Below are 15,288 nucleotides of genomic sequence, written 5' to 3'. Positions count from 1 at the left end.
GCCAGGCATAATTTCTCGTACAAGGTTCTGCAGGTAATCCACCTCCCTGTCTCGATGCTGAGAATGCCGCGCAGGGTGTGTGGAGCATTCGTCATGACGGCTTTGTATGAGGGAACCTGGTCAACCAATTCGGCGGCTCGCCGATTGACGCGTCTAAAGCTAACAAGAGTTTGTAGGTCGATTTCAGTGAGAATCATATTGAGCAACTCGGCAGGGAGAGCATCGAGGGAGCCAATGCCAGTGGCTGGTAGGATGTGGGGCCGGCCATTTTCGGGTTCGGGCTGGAGGGGAGGTAGATTCTCGCTTAGTGTATGATCATTGAGATTCAGACGGGCGTATGCATCGTGACGAAATTGTGAGGGAACTTGCGAGTCCTGTTCCATGGTGATGATTGTGGATGATAACACGCGGCGGCTGGAACAACACGCTTCGACGATAGTGGGCCGAATCAGCTGGCGTAAGGTACTCACGGTCACATGATACAATACAGCCAGGCAAAGTCTGGAATAGCCTCTCCATTGGGAACTCAACTCACATAATTACACAGCCAGGACCGTTATCCTTCTTGTCATCTACACCCCCACAGCACCAAGAGTCACCATAGTCACAACAATTGTCGCACTCGCAACAATCTTCCTCTCCCCGACCTTTTTCATGAAAATCATCAGCACTTCCAGAATGCTCACCTCCTGCGAAGCCTCCCCTATCGGCCTCATATTCCTGGCTCAAGTGAACCTGGCTGTCGTCTCTAACATCCTGGTTCGTATCATACCCATCACTCTCCTCATATCCTCCACCAATATAGCCTCCACCCTCATAAAGGTTTTCATCCCCATGCCCTGAAAACCCCTCATGGGATCGGACATAGGTCTCATCGCCATCCCACCCCGCTCTGTGTCTCTCATACCAGTCTTCATCCTCAACTGGCTCTCCTGGAGCGAACTCATCGTCGCTCATTTCCATCTCGGTGCTGATGCTTTCTGTTTCCTCGGTGACCTGTGAGAGCCCATCAGGGTCCAGTGCCTCGTGGCCCAGATACATGAAGGTTCCACCAAGCATTGCGCCCGCTACCACACCGCCTGCAATGGCCTTTTTGTTGATGTCATGCTCTTCATCGCGCCCTTGTTGGTATCCATGGTGATAACCGAAATGTTCACCTCGAGAATAGCCAGCGTGTTGACCCTGGTAGTAGCCGACATGTTGACCTTGATAGTAGCCTTGCTTATGCCCCGAAACATGGCCTCTTCTCTGTCCGGCATCGAAGCCTTGGCTCTGGCCTTGTGCAAAGCCTTGTTTCCGGCCCTCAACATGACCACTTGCGTGTCCAGCGTCGTATCCTTGACTCTGGCCCCGAGCATAGCCTTGGCGTTGCCCTGTAGCCTGGCCTTTGTTATGTCCAGCGCTGAAGCCCACGTTCTGGCCCTTGGCGTAACCTTGTGCTTGTCCCGAGGCATGACCATTCTTGTGCCCTTGTGCGTAACCCTGCTTCTGCCCTTTGCTGAAGCCTTCACGGTTTCCAGCTTCTTGGCCGACCTTTCGGCCGTGCTTTTCACCCGCCTGGTAGCCCTGAGCTTGACCGGTTTTACGCCCAGCCTTCTGACCTTGAGCATATGCAGCTTGTTGGATGCGTTTGACATCATCCATTTGCATGCCTTTGTTCGGTGTAGGTTGCTTCTTGACGACAGAAGGGCTAGGTGTGGCTTTTGGAGGAGGGACAGGCTTGTATCCGACCGGTTTCTTAGTTGGTTGTGCTGTAGGGAGCCGGCTCGGGCGAGGAGGATTTGGGAGAGGACGGCTAGGAGCCGGATGAGTAGGCCTTGAATGGTATTTTTGTTGAACTTTGGGGTGTTGAGGTAGGCCGACGGGACGCTGGGTAGGGGCAGCAGGACGTTTAGGTATCGTAGGCTGAGATAGAACTGCGTTGTTGCAGGGGACGGGTCTCCTAGCAGCAGCCGTCTTGGCGGCTGGCGGTGGCCTATGATAGCATCCTAGTCAGAATAGCAGCCCTAGCTGATGGGTGGGGGAGTTTGAAGAACGAGAAATGCCAAAGAATGGGATAAGGACATACCGGACCATAGCTGGAGGCTGGTTCTTGGTCATCTCTAGATGAGGTTCAAGGGCGGTGTTCGGTGTTCAAATCGGAAGTGAAACAACGCTCAACTACCAGCTACTGTTTTATGCCAAGGGGAATGAACAGAACAAGCTTTCGGGCCCCAGCCAAGGTTTTAACTCCCAAGATGCCCGTTGCTCATCATCTGATAATCGGCCCAGCCCCAACTGGCGACCCAAGTTAGCCCAGCACTTGCATTGTAGGATCCATCTCGCGGCTAATAGAGTGGTTTATGTTTCTCAAAAAGCATTCAAGCTGCAGTCCTGAGAACCAATGCTGTTGCTTAGCGCGCGGTTGATGTGTCTGTCGTGGCCTGCAGGATGATGTCCCCACTGTTGGGAGGCATGGATTTGTTGCGAAAGACAGATGCGCATGCACCTGCAAGGGTGGTCGTGCCAGTAAGCGCCAAACCAACCAACATGCAGATGAACAGATTGAAATAGAAAAAACAATTCGAGCTGGTGTGCTTTCGTCAAGACGAGCTTGCAGACATGGCTTGACAATGCAGCAAGGATGTGGTTTCAAGACGGCATCATACTGACGGTTCAGTCGTCTTTGTCGCTAGGAGTTGTTATCCTGCCTCGTAAGGTCGACAGCATTTCTAGTGGTTGGGTTGAGCGTCAACTGGATTTTGAGGCCTTCTATGACAGTTCAACGGGCTATATCTCACCAAAAACCTCATTTGATCGTTCTATAGAAGCTATTTATGGGCGTTCATACGTATCGAGCCTGGAGTCTAGGGTGGCTGGACTGTCAGTGCTGGATCAGAGCCTCGTCTGCTCACCAGCAACTAGATGTCAATAGAAAAGCTGAGAAACATGGATAGATGGAATCAGGGAAAAAAAAAAAAATAAACCTTATAAGGGTAAGCCTCATCCAACAAATCCCGTTTTCTGTCTTTGGCCAGTGTCTTGATCTCCGGATCCGATTCCTTCTGCTAATACCGGGACAATGGAGCTGGGGAAAGCGGATGTGGGGCCGAGCCACCGACCGGACTTCCGACGGAGCCCGGATTGGGACGTGACCACGATAACGTGACGGGCTGAAATAAGCTATAAGGCCCAGAATAAACTTGTGGTCAGATTAAAGATGAGCATGTCACCGTCCGTCATGTTTTCTAGCAATCTTCTGTGCGTTTTGGCGAAGCAAGGGGCCACTGCGACATGGCCGATAAGGGGCTATCAACTGAAACATCTTGGCCGTCTCAAGGGCTGCAGCCTAAGCCAATTATAGTAGTGGCGTGACGTGCCCGGAAAATTAAAACCCGGCAGTTAAGATCTCGTCTTGAGGATGGCAATTTATCGCCTTGAGTAGAATGGCCGGATGATGCAATGGGAGAAATGTTAGTGTTGGGAAGGATCGTCAAATTGATGATGCCAAAAAAGGTGTTCATAAACCCCCGAGTCTGGTAGACATGTCACCAATCGCGCAACACTGGCTACCTTTTAAGCATAATGTGTTTCAAGGAAGCTTATTTCCAGGTCATCGCGTCCTCGGTTCCTGAATGCCTGGGGAAGCCCTTGCAGTTTGCCTCAGGTCTTGTTTGGAAACAGGCTATCCCCTGTTCCTCGCCTAGAGCGACAAGGGCTCTACCATTCTACACCCGACTCTCCCGCAACGACGCTGTCCCCGGATTGGTGCAGAATTAGAGTTGTTCTGGATCAACGTGATCCTCTAATGCCAATGTTTGTTTGAGAGAGATCATCGGTTTAGGGGCATCGCGATGTGCGTCTCTAACAGCATAAATAGCTTGTCCCCGTTCCTCCACCTTTAGAGGAGCAGGACTGTGTCCCATTCCTTTATCCTCACATCGCCCAAGATAATTGCAACCATGGTCCGAGCCTTGATCCCAACCGCTGCCCTCGCCCTCATCGGAGGCGTCCAAGCCCAGTGTGGTGCTGGAACACCCGACGCCCAGGTGACGGGCTCCGACGGCTCCTTCACAGCTACCAGCGGGTCTGGAGAGGTCTACTCGGGTTCAGACTATCTTGCCGCGATCCAAGCTGCCATCGACTCCATCAGCAGCGGCCAGCGCGTCTCTGTCATTGCGTCGGGTTCGATTGGTGCAGGCACCATCAGCATTGACAGCGGCAAGATCTTTGAGGGATGTGGTACCATTGACGTTGCCAACCGAGCTGGACACGGCGCTATCGAGTCCCTCGACACTACAGATGTTCAGATTCCTTACCTCACCATGACTGGCTCTCCTTACTTTGGCCTCCGATTCTACGGTACCAAGAACCTGGTGCTCGGAGAAATCACGATGAACCTTAGCGGGGGTCTGGGCATCCGCTTCGACCGAGACAAGGCCGCCAACTCCAACGTTAAGATGGGCACCATCAGCGTCACCGGTGCCGGCAGCCACGCCGTCGAGACCTGGAACATCGACGGTCTCGAGATCGACCAGGTTATCGCCCGTGACGTCGGCGAGGCCGGCCTCCTCATCCAAAAGACCACCAACGCCAAGGTCGGTCTCGTCGACGGTAGCAACGTCGGTGCAGGCACTGGTTACGGCACCCTCCGATTCGCCAACAACAACGGCCAGGGCGCCAACGGCGAGTACGAGACAAACATTTTCATCGACAAGGTCGTCTCCCGCGGTGGTGGCCGTGGCGTTTTCTGCGTTTCCCAGTCCGGTGCCGCTGAAATCGAGACTGTCGACCTGGCTGACAACGGCAACAACGCCATCCTTATCGAGAACTGCTACAACGTGAAGATTAACGGCGGCACTGTCAAGGGAGGCGGTGAGGTTCGTCTGGCCGCTCGCGACGAGTTCCCCAACAACCGCGACATTTCGGTTACCCTCGAAGTCAACGACAACTCGGTCCGCGAGTCTCCTTGCGGTGAGAACATCAGCTGGTCCATCACTGGCAACGCCAAGCAGAATATCTGCTAAGTGGTGGACCTTCGTCAAGGCTGGGGTGATAACGCCGAGAGTGCTATTACTCGATATTACTCGATTATTGTCTTTTTGCACCATTCATCACTGTATATATTTTGCTTTCGACCTGTACTATAGTTCTCAGCTGGCTTGAAAACTGCTCCAGGTTGGATGCAGTGTGAGGGACTGTCAATATTTGCAAATCGGGCACAATAGTTGAAATCAACTCTTTAGGCACTTGTTCAAATGACATTGTTGCTGTGTGATTGTAAAAGGGGTGGCGCCTCCAAGATAGAGAAACTGGAGTTTGACATTGAAATTGACCCATAATGAGGAGATAACAACATAAATGAGGGCTGCTAACCTGAGGGCATTACACTACCCTTCCCGTAACGAGCTGGTCTTAGCCATTGCTTTTCCTTGGACACCGGGTTCCAACATTCACCCTGTTAATCACTCAAGCTGGATCAACCCTTATCCTTCCGACGTACCGATGCAAGTAAAAGTTTAAAGATAGCATTCATGATTGTTGAGGCCACAGGGGCACCACTTCAATGGAAAGGGTCTTACTGTATCCGCTGCTGGCATGCATGTTGTTGCATATTGTGACTCGTACCGGACATCACCATAGTAACAAAGAACACAGTTTCTAATACATGACCACATTAAAACCTAATTAAAAAACACCCCGGCTGCAACTGATAAGAACTACTGTAACTCGTGTGCCCTGCGCCTTGTTAGTTTATCCAACCTTTGATGCCTAGTCGTTATCTGCAACGGCAAAGGCAAATCACGAGAACAAGTTTTTTTGAGCTCACGATGGCTCGCCTCAATACAGATGTAACTTAGTTTAAGCACAAGTAAGGTTCTAAAGAGCCATGCTCAGCCCCGTTCGATTTTGGTGACTCGCTTTTGCCTCACAGGGACATCTGGGTGAGAAGGAGTTGGAAGATTCTGGTACCAGGTGTTGATGAGAATGAAAAAGCTTAACATGTTTTCATCCATAAAAGAGTGTCGCCTCTCCTTGTCTTCTCTGTTTTCTTTTTCCCTCCCTCATCAACATCAATCACAGTGATAAACAAACAACAAATACCAACGTTCATCACATCTTTCACTTATCACCACTTCCTTATCGAAGCTTTTACTCATCACCACTTCCCACTTTCAAAAATGTTCTTCAGCTCTGTTGCCCTTTCCCTCATGGCCCCTGCCCTTTGCCTGGGCTGGCCAGTGGACTACACCGCATTCAAGAGAGGATCCTCTAAGCACAAGATGGAGCTCTGCAAGAATGGTTCGTCTTTCAACCTCCTCACCTACAACGTGGCCGGCCTCCCAGAAATCATCAACCGCAACGGAATTGAGGACAAGGACGGCGCCGCGGCCTCTATTGGCCTGCATCTTCGTGAGGAGGCATACGATGTTGTCCACCTCCAAGAGGACTTTCATCTTCACGACCGCATCACTACGAACGACAACCACACTTACCAGACTTTCTCTTCTGGCGATGTCATGGACGGCGACGGTCTCAATACATTTTCTTGGTACAACTGCTCTATCTTTGATCGCTACACCTGGAAGGAGTGTGCTATAAACGGCGGCGACTGCCTGACTCCTAAGGGTTTCACATACATGACATCTCACATTGACGGTCTGGAGGTTGATCTCTATAATCTCCACGCGGACGCTGGGTATGTACTTTACAAAGTATTCGTAGATAATGGCTAACATCACCTTAGAAATCAGTGGCCCGATCGATTGGCTCGCTCCGAAGGAATTGACCAGCTTCTTCGACACATCAAGAAGCACTCCAATGGCCGACCCGTCATTCTCGCCGGCGACTTCAACGACGTGTGGACCCACCCCAAGCGCACCATCAACAAACTGACAGATGCCGGCTTCACTGATGCTTGGGTCAAGCTCCATCACAACGGGACCATTCCCGAGAACAACGGGAAGAGCAACGGGTGCGCCCACCCACCCCAGAACAACTCATGTGAGGTTGTGGACAAGGTTTTGTAAGTTGTTTCTTAAATCATGATGTCATGGAGCAAAACTAACTTTTTTTTCAGTTATCGATCTGGCAAGTTTGTGCACCTAGATGCCGTCAAGTTCAACTACGAGTCTGAGATCTTTGTCACGAAATACAACTCACCCTTGTCGGATCATGCCCCCGTCCGTGTTGATTTCGCCTGGTTCCGTAAGGCGGTCAAGGATCTTAAGGAGGTTAAGGAACCCAAGATGCCTGAGGAGGCTGAGGAACCTGAGCAGTCTGAGCAGCCCGAGAAGGCTAAGGAGGCTAAGAAGCACAAGGGGATGAAGAAGCCTAAGGAGGTTAAGAAGCCTAAGCAGGTGAAGAAGCCTCAGCAGACAGAGAAGAAGGAGAAAAAGGAGAAGACTAAGAAGGTTGAAGAGCCTAAGAAGTCTGAAGACCCCAAGCCAATTCTATACCCAATGGCCCGAGGAGCCTAAGGGTCCTGAGGGGCGAGGCGGGTTGAGAGGTATAAGAAAGCAAGGCGTTTGGAAGGTGTTTTCGGTTTTTTATCACCCAAATACTCTATGAGATTGTCAAAACAACTGATGTGGTGGGTTTGGGTTAGAAATTGATTAAGAATGGGTCAGGGGTGGTGTTGGGGTTTTGGTGTTAGTTTTATTATTCAATCAATTCTTTACTTCTCACTGACGCTCTTCATTGTGAATCCCCTCATTTATCGGGATTCAGAATTTCTACCGAGCCCGAGACCCGATATCCTGTGAATACGAGCATCTTTATCCTTAACGGGAATCACGCATGGAATAGCGACCAAGGACACCCATCGCGGCCCGCTTGCCGAATACAGTAACCTAGTCCTTGACCGAGGCATGGGTCAAGACTACGCCGTCGATTATCCGGTTCTAACATTTGTCGAATGGATTAATCGCGCTTTTGCACGTGGTTGCATGATATCACTTCTCCTCTTTTTCTCACAGCGAACGGTCAACTCGGTAGTGGTTCCCCAATGGTTCGACAAACGTTCCTCAGGGTTGTTTAGTGCTTGGCGTCGGGGAACGAGGGCTCAACATGGTATTTCATTTCCGCTCCTTGCCAGTAGACAAGTAGTTATATATCATGGTAGCCATTGTATTTGTTCGCGTTGTGGAAACAGGCAGCGCAATTCTTTTACTCCTCAACCTCGGTCTTGTCAATTGTTGAGTGTCTTTTGACTCAATTCATCATGAAGCTCCACCACCTTGGCCTGGTTGCTTTGAGCTCAAACAGCTTGGCCCAGTATATTGATATTGGAACCTTGCTGGATCCAGTTCAGCCTGTTCTGTTTCCCGATGCTGAGAGAGCAAAGAACCCTCTGGCTCATCTTGGAGCCAATGGGCCATGGCACATAGGTGAGTAGCATCTGATCATCATTTGCGCAAAGCCCTTATCATTTCACAGGCCCTGATATTACTGGCATCTCTTCTGAGATTCCCGACGGTTGCGTTGTCGACCAGGCTGCCTACGTATCCCGACATGGATCCCGTTACCCAGATTCGGGCGCTCACAGCTCGTGGGTTGAAATGGCTCGTCGTGTGAGTACCTCCAATTTCGGCATATGCTATACACTCTGACAATTCAAAGTTCAAAGAGAGCAAATACACTGCCACTGGTCCCCTGGCATTCTTCCACACCTGGGACACTCCCCTGACCAATCCCGACATGCAAATCGCTCAACTCAGCAAGACTGGCTACAAGGAGTTGTTCGATATGGGATATACTCTGCGCATCAGGTATGTATCCGACTTATGGGATCTCAGTGTTGTGCTGACAGGTGTAGATATCCTGACCTCTACCAAGAGGGTGACAACTTTTACGTCTGGGCTAACAACTACACCCGCGTTCTCCAAACCGCCAAGCTCTTCGTCCACGGCTTCCTGGGAACCAACTCTTCACTGGGAACTGTCGTCTCCGTTACAGGCAAGGGCATGCCCGCCCACCTCGGAGACACGCTTGCTCCTTCGGATATGTGCCCAGCTTTCAAGGACGACAGCGACAAGCAGCAGGCCGCGTGGCGGGCTACTTGGCTGCCGCCGTTCAAAAAGCGACTTTCTCAGTACATCAAGGGAGACCTTCAGCTTGATGACGCTCACTGGAACGATTTCCCTTACATCTGTGGTTTCGAGTCACAGATAACCGGTCGTCTTTCGCCCTTCTGCAACACCTTCACTCAGAAGGAGCTTGAGCAGTACGAGTATCAACAAGACTTGAGATATTACTACGGCGTGGGTCCTGGAGCGAACGTGGCGTCCAAGATGATGGTTCCCTTCCTCAATGCTTTGGTTCAGAGATTCGTTGCTGGCCCAGATGCTGAGGGCGTTGACTTTGAGGGTCGTCCTTTCAAGCTTCCCAAGCTACTGATGAGCTTCCTCAACGACGGCCAGTTGAACGAACTGGCTGTAGCAACTGGCGTCTTTGACAAGCAGAAGCCTCTTCCACTCGACAAAGCCCCTAAGGATCGACTCTGGCGCAGCTCCAACATCTCACCCATGCGAGGCACCATTGCCTTCGAGCGGCTCAGCTGCCCAGTGAAGGGAAACCCTCACAAGCCCAGCAACAAGAAAGACACTTTTATCCGAGTTCGTATCAACGACGCTGTCTATCCTGTGCCCTCGTGCCAGGACGGCCCGGGCAAGTCTTGCTCGGTGAAGAAGTATGCTCAATACTTGGAGAAGCGACTCGGGAAGGACGGAAACTTTGCCAAGATCTGCAACGCCACTGATGCTGCTACACCCACCAAGGTCCTTGGAGCTAGTTTCTTCACTGACTTGGCTCAGCCGCACTTGCAGCCGGTGAAGCCTTAGATGGGGTGCAGTCACCGGGATGACATAGAGTCTCATGGCTGGTTGGGCACGATTTTGAAATGTAGTGGCTACGAAAACGAGGTCATGGGTTAATGCGAAGTGCTCTGATTCTTGATGATATCATTCATCAAAGTTAATGCAATGGTGACGAGTCCAGATGCTTGATTGGCTACCTTGACGCATGCGTGCAGGTCATAAAAGTTTATCAACACCATAAGCCACAATCCATACACAGTTCAAAGCTTCATCCAAACCATGTTTACTCGGATCCAGGCTCAGCATCATCCTTGGTTGTACCAGTTGTCAGCTGGCCTTGTTTCTTGGCTCGCTTCTTCTCCCACCTGAAGCCAAAGTAAATGGCGATGTATAGGAAGACGGCGAAGGTGGCAAACCCAACGTAAAGTTTGGCACCGATGCGCCAGTTTGGTGCCTCAGATGCAGGATAAGCTGCAAGAGGCACAAAAGCGCTGAGGAGATAGGCAAACAGAGTTCCAGATGCGAAGAGCACTGTTCGGACTTGAGGTTCGTGGGGCAGGTTCTCCGAGGCCCAGGAACATAGCAGCATCATCGACACCCTGGCTCACGTTAGTAAAGAGGATTGAATGGTCAGCTAATGGGGATACTCACGCTCCTGTGTAATTCATGTACCAGCCAGCCATGTACAGTTGTTCGTTCTTGGGCCGGACGATGAGAATAGCCAGGGACGTAATATTGACAGTCTGTCATTATTAGACGAGTTTCGCGCCAAGATTAAGCGATATTCACTTACAGAATGTACGAGCAAGAATGGTAGACGCTTGCCAAAGTAATCGCTCGCACTGCTATAAATGACCTCAGCAGCCAGTTGGGCCGCTTGTCCAATAATTGGCAGATAGTTCAGCATCGCAACAGTACTTAAGCCGAGTCAGTTTCAAGTTCACGATTCTCAGAGGCACACCAACTATTTCTTAGTCCCGTCAGGGTTCTTGAGAGACTTCAGCCAGAGGTTGTAGTAGTTGGATGGAGTGAAATTGCCACCAATGGGCCACGCAACTGAAATTTGTTAGATACGGAGTGAAAAGTGCGCATGGGGAGCTTACTTCCGATCGCCCACAGTTGCCAGAACGTGAAGCATCGCAAAAAGGTCTTTGGGGTAATGCCTATCTGAGGCTTTCGGTTGACTCGACGAGCACGGGCAAGGGCGATTTCTAGGAAACGTTAGAACATCGCACCACGGGTCTCAGATATGGGAGCTTACCGATGTGACGAGGCTTAAGATAGAACTTTGCAAGACGATTTGGGCTCTCGGGCTATTGAGCTATCAGTGCCGACTCAACTCCATGCCTCTGCTTCACTTACGTATCCCGGGAGCAGGAAAAAGGCCACTAAAGCCACAGCAATCGTGCAGACTCCCTGAGAAACTAGTCAGTCGATACGAAATCATTAATGATGATGTTATCTCACATTGATGATAAAGGCCCATCGCCATCCCGCACGGCCCAGAACGCCCTCCATATTGGTTGACAATCCTCCCTGCATGGCGCCAGAGATCATGGCACCAGCGGGTTGAGCGATATTGTATAGACTCATCCGTAGAGCTACCTCGTGTGGGAGATACCATTGGCTAGAAAAGGATTAGTTAGGCTGAATTGTAGAAGAGGAAAGTGAACATACCTGATCATGGTGAAGTACGCAGGCCAGGTAGTTCCCTCGAAGAAGCCAATGAGGAACCGAAGGCCATAGACCTGGTAAACGGTTAGTTGTTTGAAGGAATTTGTAGATTGACAGATTATCCAAACCTGATTGTGGTTGGTGACTACCGATAGACAGCATGTCAACATTCCCCAAATAACCTGCTCGAATGTTAGAAGAGTCCATGGACAACGGCATGATTGGTGTCTTCTTCCGCACCTCACAGGCTGGCAGCCACTTTGAAGGGCCAATATGCGAGATAATAATGCAAGACGGCCAAAGCATTATGATGTAACCGATACTTATCCCTGTTAGTGACAGAGCTTGATGAGCTTTCATGCACGAACTCACTTGAAATAAGTGGTAAAAAAGTTGAGCTCGTTGCCGTAGAGGGAAAGATCCTCCTTCATGCCCGACACATAGGCATTGCTCTTTAATGCGTTAGTCTTCACTGGGCTTCTCAAGTTCGATGCCACTCACAATATTGGTCTGGTCAATGTACTTGAACATGTATCCCAGGAACCCGATGACCAAGAAACCAAGATCAAGTCTCCAGACAAACGCCCTTTCTTCTTTTGGGTCGACATAGCCGCTATCCTCAAGTACCGTCTGAACTGGCGTCTTGCTGTCGCGGCCATAGCTCGATGGAGACGAGGCATCGTGTGCCTGGATAATATCGGTAGCCATTTTGCAAAAGAGCTGCACTGCAGGTGATCTCCCCAAGCCGATACAAAAGCCAATAAGCCAGTACAAGACGCAGCCAAGGTGCCAATAAAAAGGAAAACTAAAGGATGGTCAGGTTTAGTCGGGGTTTATCCACCCGAGGCGATATCTGATTGCATCAGCTCCAGGACCGAGTGCGTGCTCATGAAACATGGGTCAACAAGGGGGGCAACTTGAACCAACTCGGCCAGAGGTTCGAGCACGCTATAGGAAGCCTGTATCCGAAGGAGCATGGATAATACTAGTTTGAGAACCATGCATACTGGCGTCGGAGCACTTCCGCTCCGGGGAGGTTTTACCCTTTCTTAACTTGGATGGGTGGGGGTTGATGACGATATATCACTTGCTTTGAGCTATTTCCGCACGCAAAGTCCGTCAAGATCTTTGAGCCTCAAGCTCTTCGACAAAGGATGCATTGTCTAACCCGTTCAGGGTATAGTGCAACAGTCGCCGGGTGAAGTGCCAACACGTAATGTGGTGCTGACCATTTGAGATCTGAGTGTACACGTTCGCTTATCATGACAGGTTCCTGTTAGCCAACAGTGGCGAGCCTACCTAGGATACGGCTAAGATTTCTACGTAGCTAGTGAGATATGGTTGTAATGTGGAAGTAGAGTAGGATGCAGAAAACGGAACTGTTTCGTATTGAATCCCGAGCAACCCAGGTATCATCTGTCGTTTAGAACTTCAGACGTAGGAATTCATCTAGAGGTATCAACGTCTTAATCTTGCCTTGCCGGAACAAATTTCTTCTCTCCTTGTACGCTCTATGAGTTGCAAGCCATTCCTCCGTGTGGCCCTGCATCGGCTCAACGCCTGGACCCGTCGCGGCCCCATTCACAGAGTCCACAAGATCTTTGATGTACGCAAGCTCAGCACCCTCTTCTGCCAAACTATGGAAGTTTCGCCCTCTTCCTCTCAGGCTGATCCTCTTGTTGTAGGCGTCTCGGAGAGCTTGCTTACTGGGTAGGCGTGTCTTCCCCGTGAGAACGCGTGCGATGGCTTGTGCTTGAAAGTCAAACACGGAGAAGGTGGAAACATAGTACGGAATTCCGACAAAGCTTAGAGACGGGTCTTCGATATAGAAGATATCTCTGTGTAGGTTATGCACCATGTTTGCTTCCGAGGTAACCAAAACTTCTGGGGTAGCATCGTCGGGGTTCAGGTTGTCATTGTGATATTGGGGTAGAAACGGGAACGAGGTGAGATAGCCCGTAGCCACAATGATGTGGTGAATGTCCCTGAGGGTTTGCCCATCCTTCAAGACAATCTGGCCTGGGATAGGTGATTGTTCCTCGAGACCACCTTTGGGAATAGCGTTAGAGTCCAGTGTGAATCCCGTCACACCGCCGACCCTCTTGACGGTCTGGGGCAGAACCTCTGTCGGATGATCAAATTGGCCTCCTCGGGTACTTTGATAGACGCCTGTAGTCACGTCGCTCAACTCTCGACAAACATCGAGAGACGAGGTACCACCTCCGATGACCAAGACACTCTTATCTCGAAAGCGGTTGGGGTTACGGTACTCCTTCGTATGACTGATTCTGTCCTTGAAGAGCTCTTTCCACTGGCTCAGCCCTGGGATATCAGGGACGCGAGGAAGGTTATAGTGGCCAGAGCAGACGACGATGGCATCAAACTCCCATGTTCTTTCAACAATCCGCGGTGTGCCGTCCTTTGCCAGCAAAGTGAGAGTTCGAACGATCCAGGTTTTTCCGTCTGATGATTTGACAGCATTTTCGACTCCGGTATTATAGAGAGTGACTTCGTCAAGGCCATTTTCGGTGCTGAGGTTTTGGAGATATGTTGCAATCTCCCAGTGGCTCACGTTTTCTGGAGTCCCTTTTGGCCAGGGCTTCAGGTTGCTGTACAGCAAGCTGGTCGGGACATTGTTCTTTAACCCAGAGTATGCCGGACCAGGAGGAGAAAAGGCAACCTCGAGGGCATCTCCATCAGAGGTGTTCAGTGGATGGTGCTGCTTGCTCTGTTGTTGTTGTGGGAGGAACTGGCCAGGGACCGACGTCGCATAATCCCCTAGCGACGCTGGCTTGCTGGGGTATACCACACTGTTGGAGTCAGTCCTCGGATTGAAGTTCCAAACACCAGATGACACTCCCGATCGCTCAAACACCACCACGTTGGCCCCTTGCCTGAGCAGGTGAGCACCGGCGCAGATACCGCTTACCCCGGAGCCAATGACAGCCACGCGGGTGCCTTGACCAAAGGTCGGTGCTTCAGCTGAAGGGGCGGCTGTGCCATCTTGCGGTATAGAACCCATTGCAGGGGAGAGAGCGGTATGATGGCGCAAGAAAAGGGAGAGGGCTGCCAGCTATTCGGATGATGTGCAGGGAGCCGTGGTCAGATAAGAAACCCTCCTACCGGGGTGCGTGAAAGCTCAGAATACTTTCCCATCACGTTTCGAATGCCCATGGAGATTAGAATTAGCTGCGTATCTGCGAATAACCCCATATCGGGTGGGATAGCATCTGAGCGGGGGACGTCCGACGTAGCAGTAAGCCCTGCCGAGCTCGTTATCTCCAGTTTGAGAGATTCCACTCCACCTGGAGAGGATACAATCATCTCCTCGCCTAATCAGATGGTGTCAAGGCTCAATATCCTAGCACGCGTAAGGTAGCATCTATCACGCAATGGATCCTGTGCCGTGTACCCGACACAACGTTAAGCTTGAAGATAAAGTCCCGCAGAAAATGTGCTTTCTTCTGACTAGGACAGATGCCTAATATTGCTTTAAACGGGGACGGGACGCAGATCGGCAGGCATACTCATTAGTAATCCTTACCATGGCATCAAATGATGCTTGAGTATGCGCCAGTTGCGCGATCAGGGACCACTATTCCATCAACGTCGAAACTATAGCCGAGGATTGGTATGGTGCGCTTGGGTCGGAAATAAGCCGTGTATGCCGACCCCAGGATTTAGTCCCTTTCCAAGGGCCTTGTTATGGTTAGAGCTGTCGGAGTATTGCGACTGCATGGCATGTTGAGACTCCGACGACGAGAATTGCTTGGTGTTGTGCGCGATTTCGGAGGACTTGGGACTTGACATTGTACTA

General features: G+C 50.8%; 6 protein-coding genes across 6 annotated transcripts; 3 read left to right on the top strand and 3 right to left on the bottom strand.

Moving 5' to 3' along the window:
• Positions 1-531: 531 nt before the first annotated feature.
• NCS57_01395500 (uncharacterized protein) lies at positions 532-2,100 on the bottom strand (the record flags this gene model as incomplete). The annotated part of the gene is made up of 2 exons (XM_053063572.1): positions 532-1,975; positions 2,069-2,100. 2 exons carry the CDS (start codon positions 2,098-2,100, stop codon positions 532-534), a joined length of 1,476 nt encoding a protein of 491 aa, XP_052906905.1.
• Positions 2,101-3,941: 1,841 nt separating this feature from the next.
• NCS57_01395400 (uncharacterized protein) lies at positions 3,942-5,006 on the top strand (the record flags this gene model as incomplete). Its single annotated transcript, XM_053063571.1, has 1 exon — positions 3,942-5,006. One exon carries the CDS (start codon positions 3,942-3,944, stop codon positions 5,004-5,006), a length of 1,065 nt encoding a protein of 354 aa, XP_052906904.1.
• A 1,155-nt stretch (positions 5,007-6,161) lies between these two features.
• NCS57_01395300 (Endo/exonuclease/phosphatase domain-containing protein) lies at positions 6,162-7,460 on the top strand (the record flags this gene model as incomplete). Its single annotated transcript, XM_053063570.1, has 3 exons — positions 6,162-6,679; positions 6,728-7,006; positions 7,061-7,460. The coding sequence occupies 3 exons, from the start codon at positions 6,162-6,164 to the stop codon at positions 7,458-7,460; spliced, it is 1,197 nt and encodes a 398-aa protein (XP_052906903.1).
• A 743-nt stretch (positions 7,461-8,203) lies between these two features.
• Positions 8,204-9,821, top strand: NCS57_01395200 (3-phytase; the record flags this gene model as incomplete). The annotated part of the gene is made up of 4 exons (XM_053063569.1): positions 8,204-8,369; positions 8,419-8,552; positions 8,602-8,750; positions 8,798-9,821. 4 exons carry the CDS (start codon positions 8,204-8,206, stop codon positions 9,819-9,821), a joined length of 1,473 nt encoding a protein of 490 aa, XP_052906902.1.
• A 259-nt stretch (positions 9,822-10,080) lies between these two features.
• NCS57_01395100 (uncharacterized protein) lies at positions 10,081-12,179 on the bottom strand (the record flags this gene model as incomplete). Its single annotated transcript, XM_053063568.1, has 12 exons — positions 10,081-10,396; positions 10,449-10,540; positions 10,591-10,714; positions 10,763-10,853; positions 10,901-11,008; positions 11,059-11,110; positions 11,160-11,213; positions 11,265-11,424; positions 11,475-11,545; positions 11,640-11,793; positions 11,844-11,923; positions 11,973-12,179. The coding sequence occupies 12 exons, from the start codon at positions 12,177-12,179 to the stop codon at positions 10,081-10,083; spliced, it is 1,509 nt and encodes a 502-aa protein (XP_052906901.1).
• A 715-nt stretch (positions 12,180-12,894) lies between these two features.
• NCS57_01395000 (uncharacterized protein) lies at positions 12,895-14,493 on the bottom strand (the record flags this gene model as incomplete). Its single annotated transcript, XM_053063567.1, has 1 exon — positions 12,895-14,493. The coding sequence occupies one exon, from the start codon at positions 14,491-14,493 to the stop codon at positions 12,895-12,897; it is 1,599 nt and encodes a 532-aa protein (XP_052906900.1).
• Between the last annotated feature and the right edge of the window lie 795 nt (positions 14,494-15,288).

This window comes from Fusarium keratoplasticum, chromosome 12, assembly GCF_025433545.1.
Source record: "Fusarium keratoplasticum isolate Fu6.1 chromosome 12, whole genome shotgun sequence".
In the NCBI taxonomy this organism is placed as follows: Eukaryota; Fungi; Ascomycota; class Sordariomycetes; order Hypocreales; family Nectriaceae; genus Fusarium; species Fusarium keratoplasticum.
Note: the sequence above shows the minus strand (reverse complement) of the source record. Positions and strands in the feature narration are given on the sequence as shown.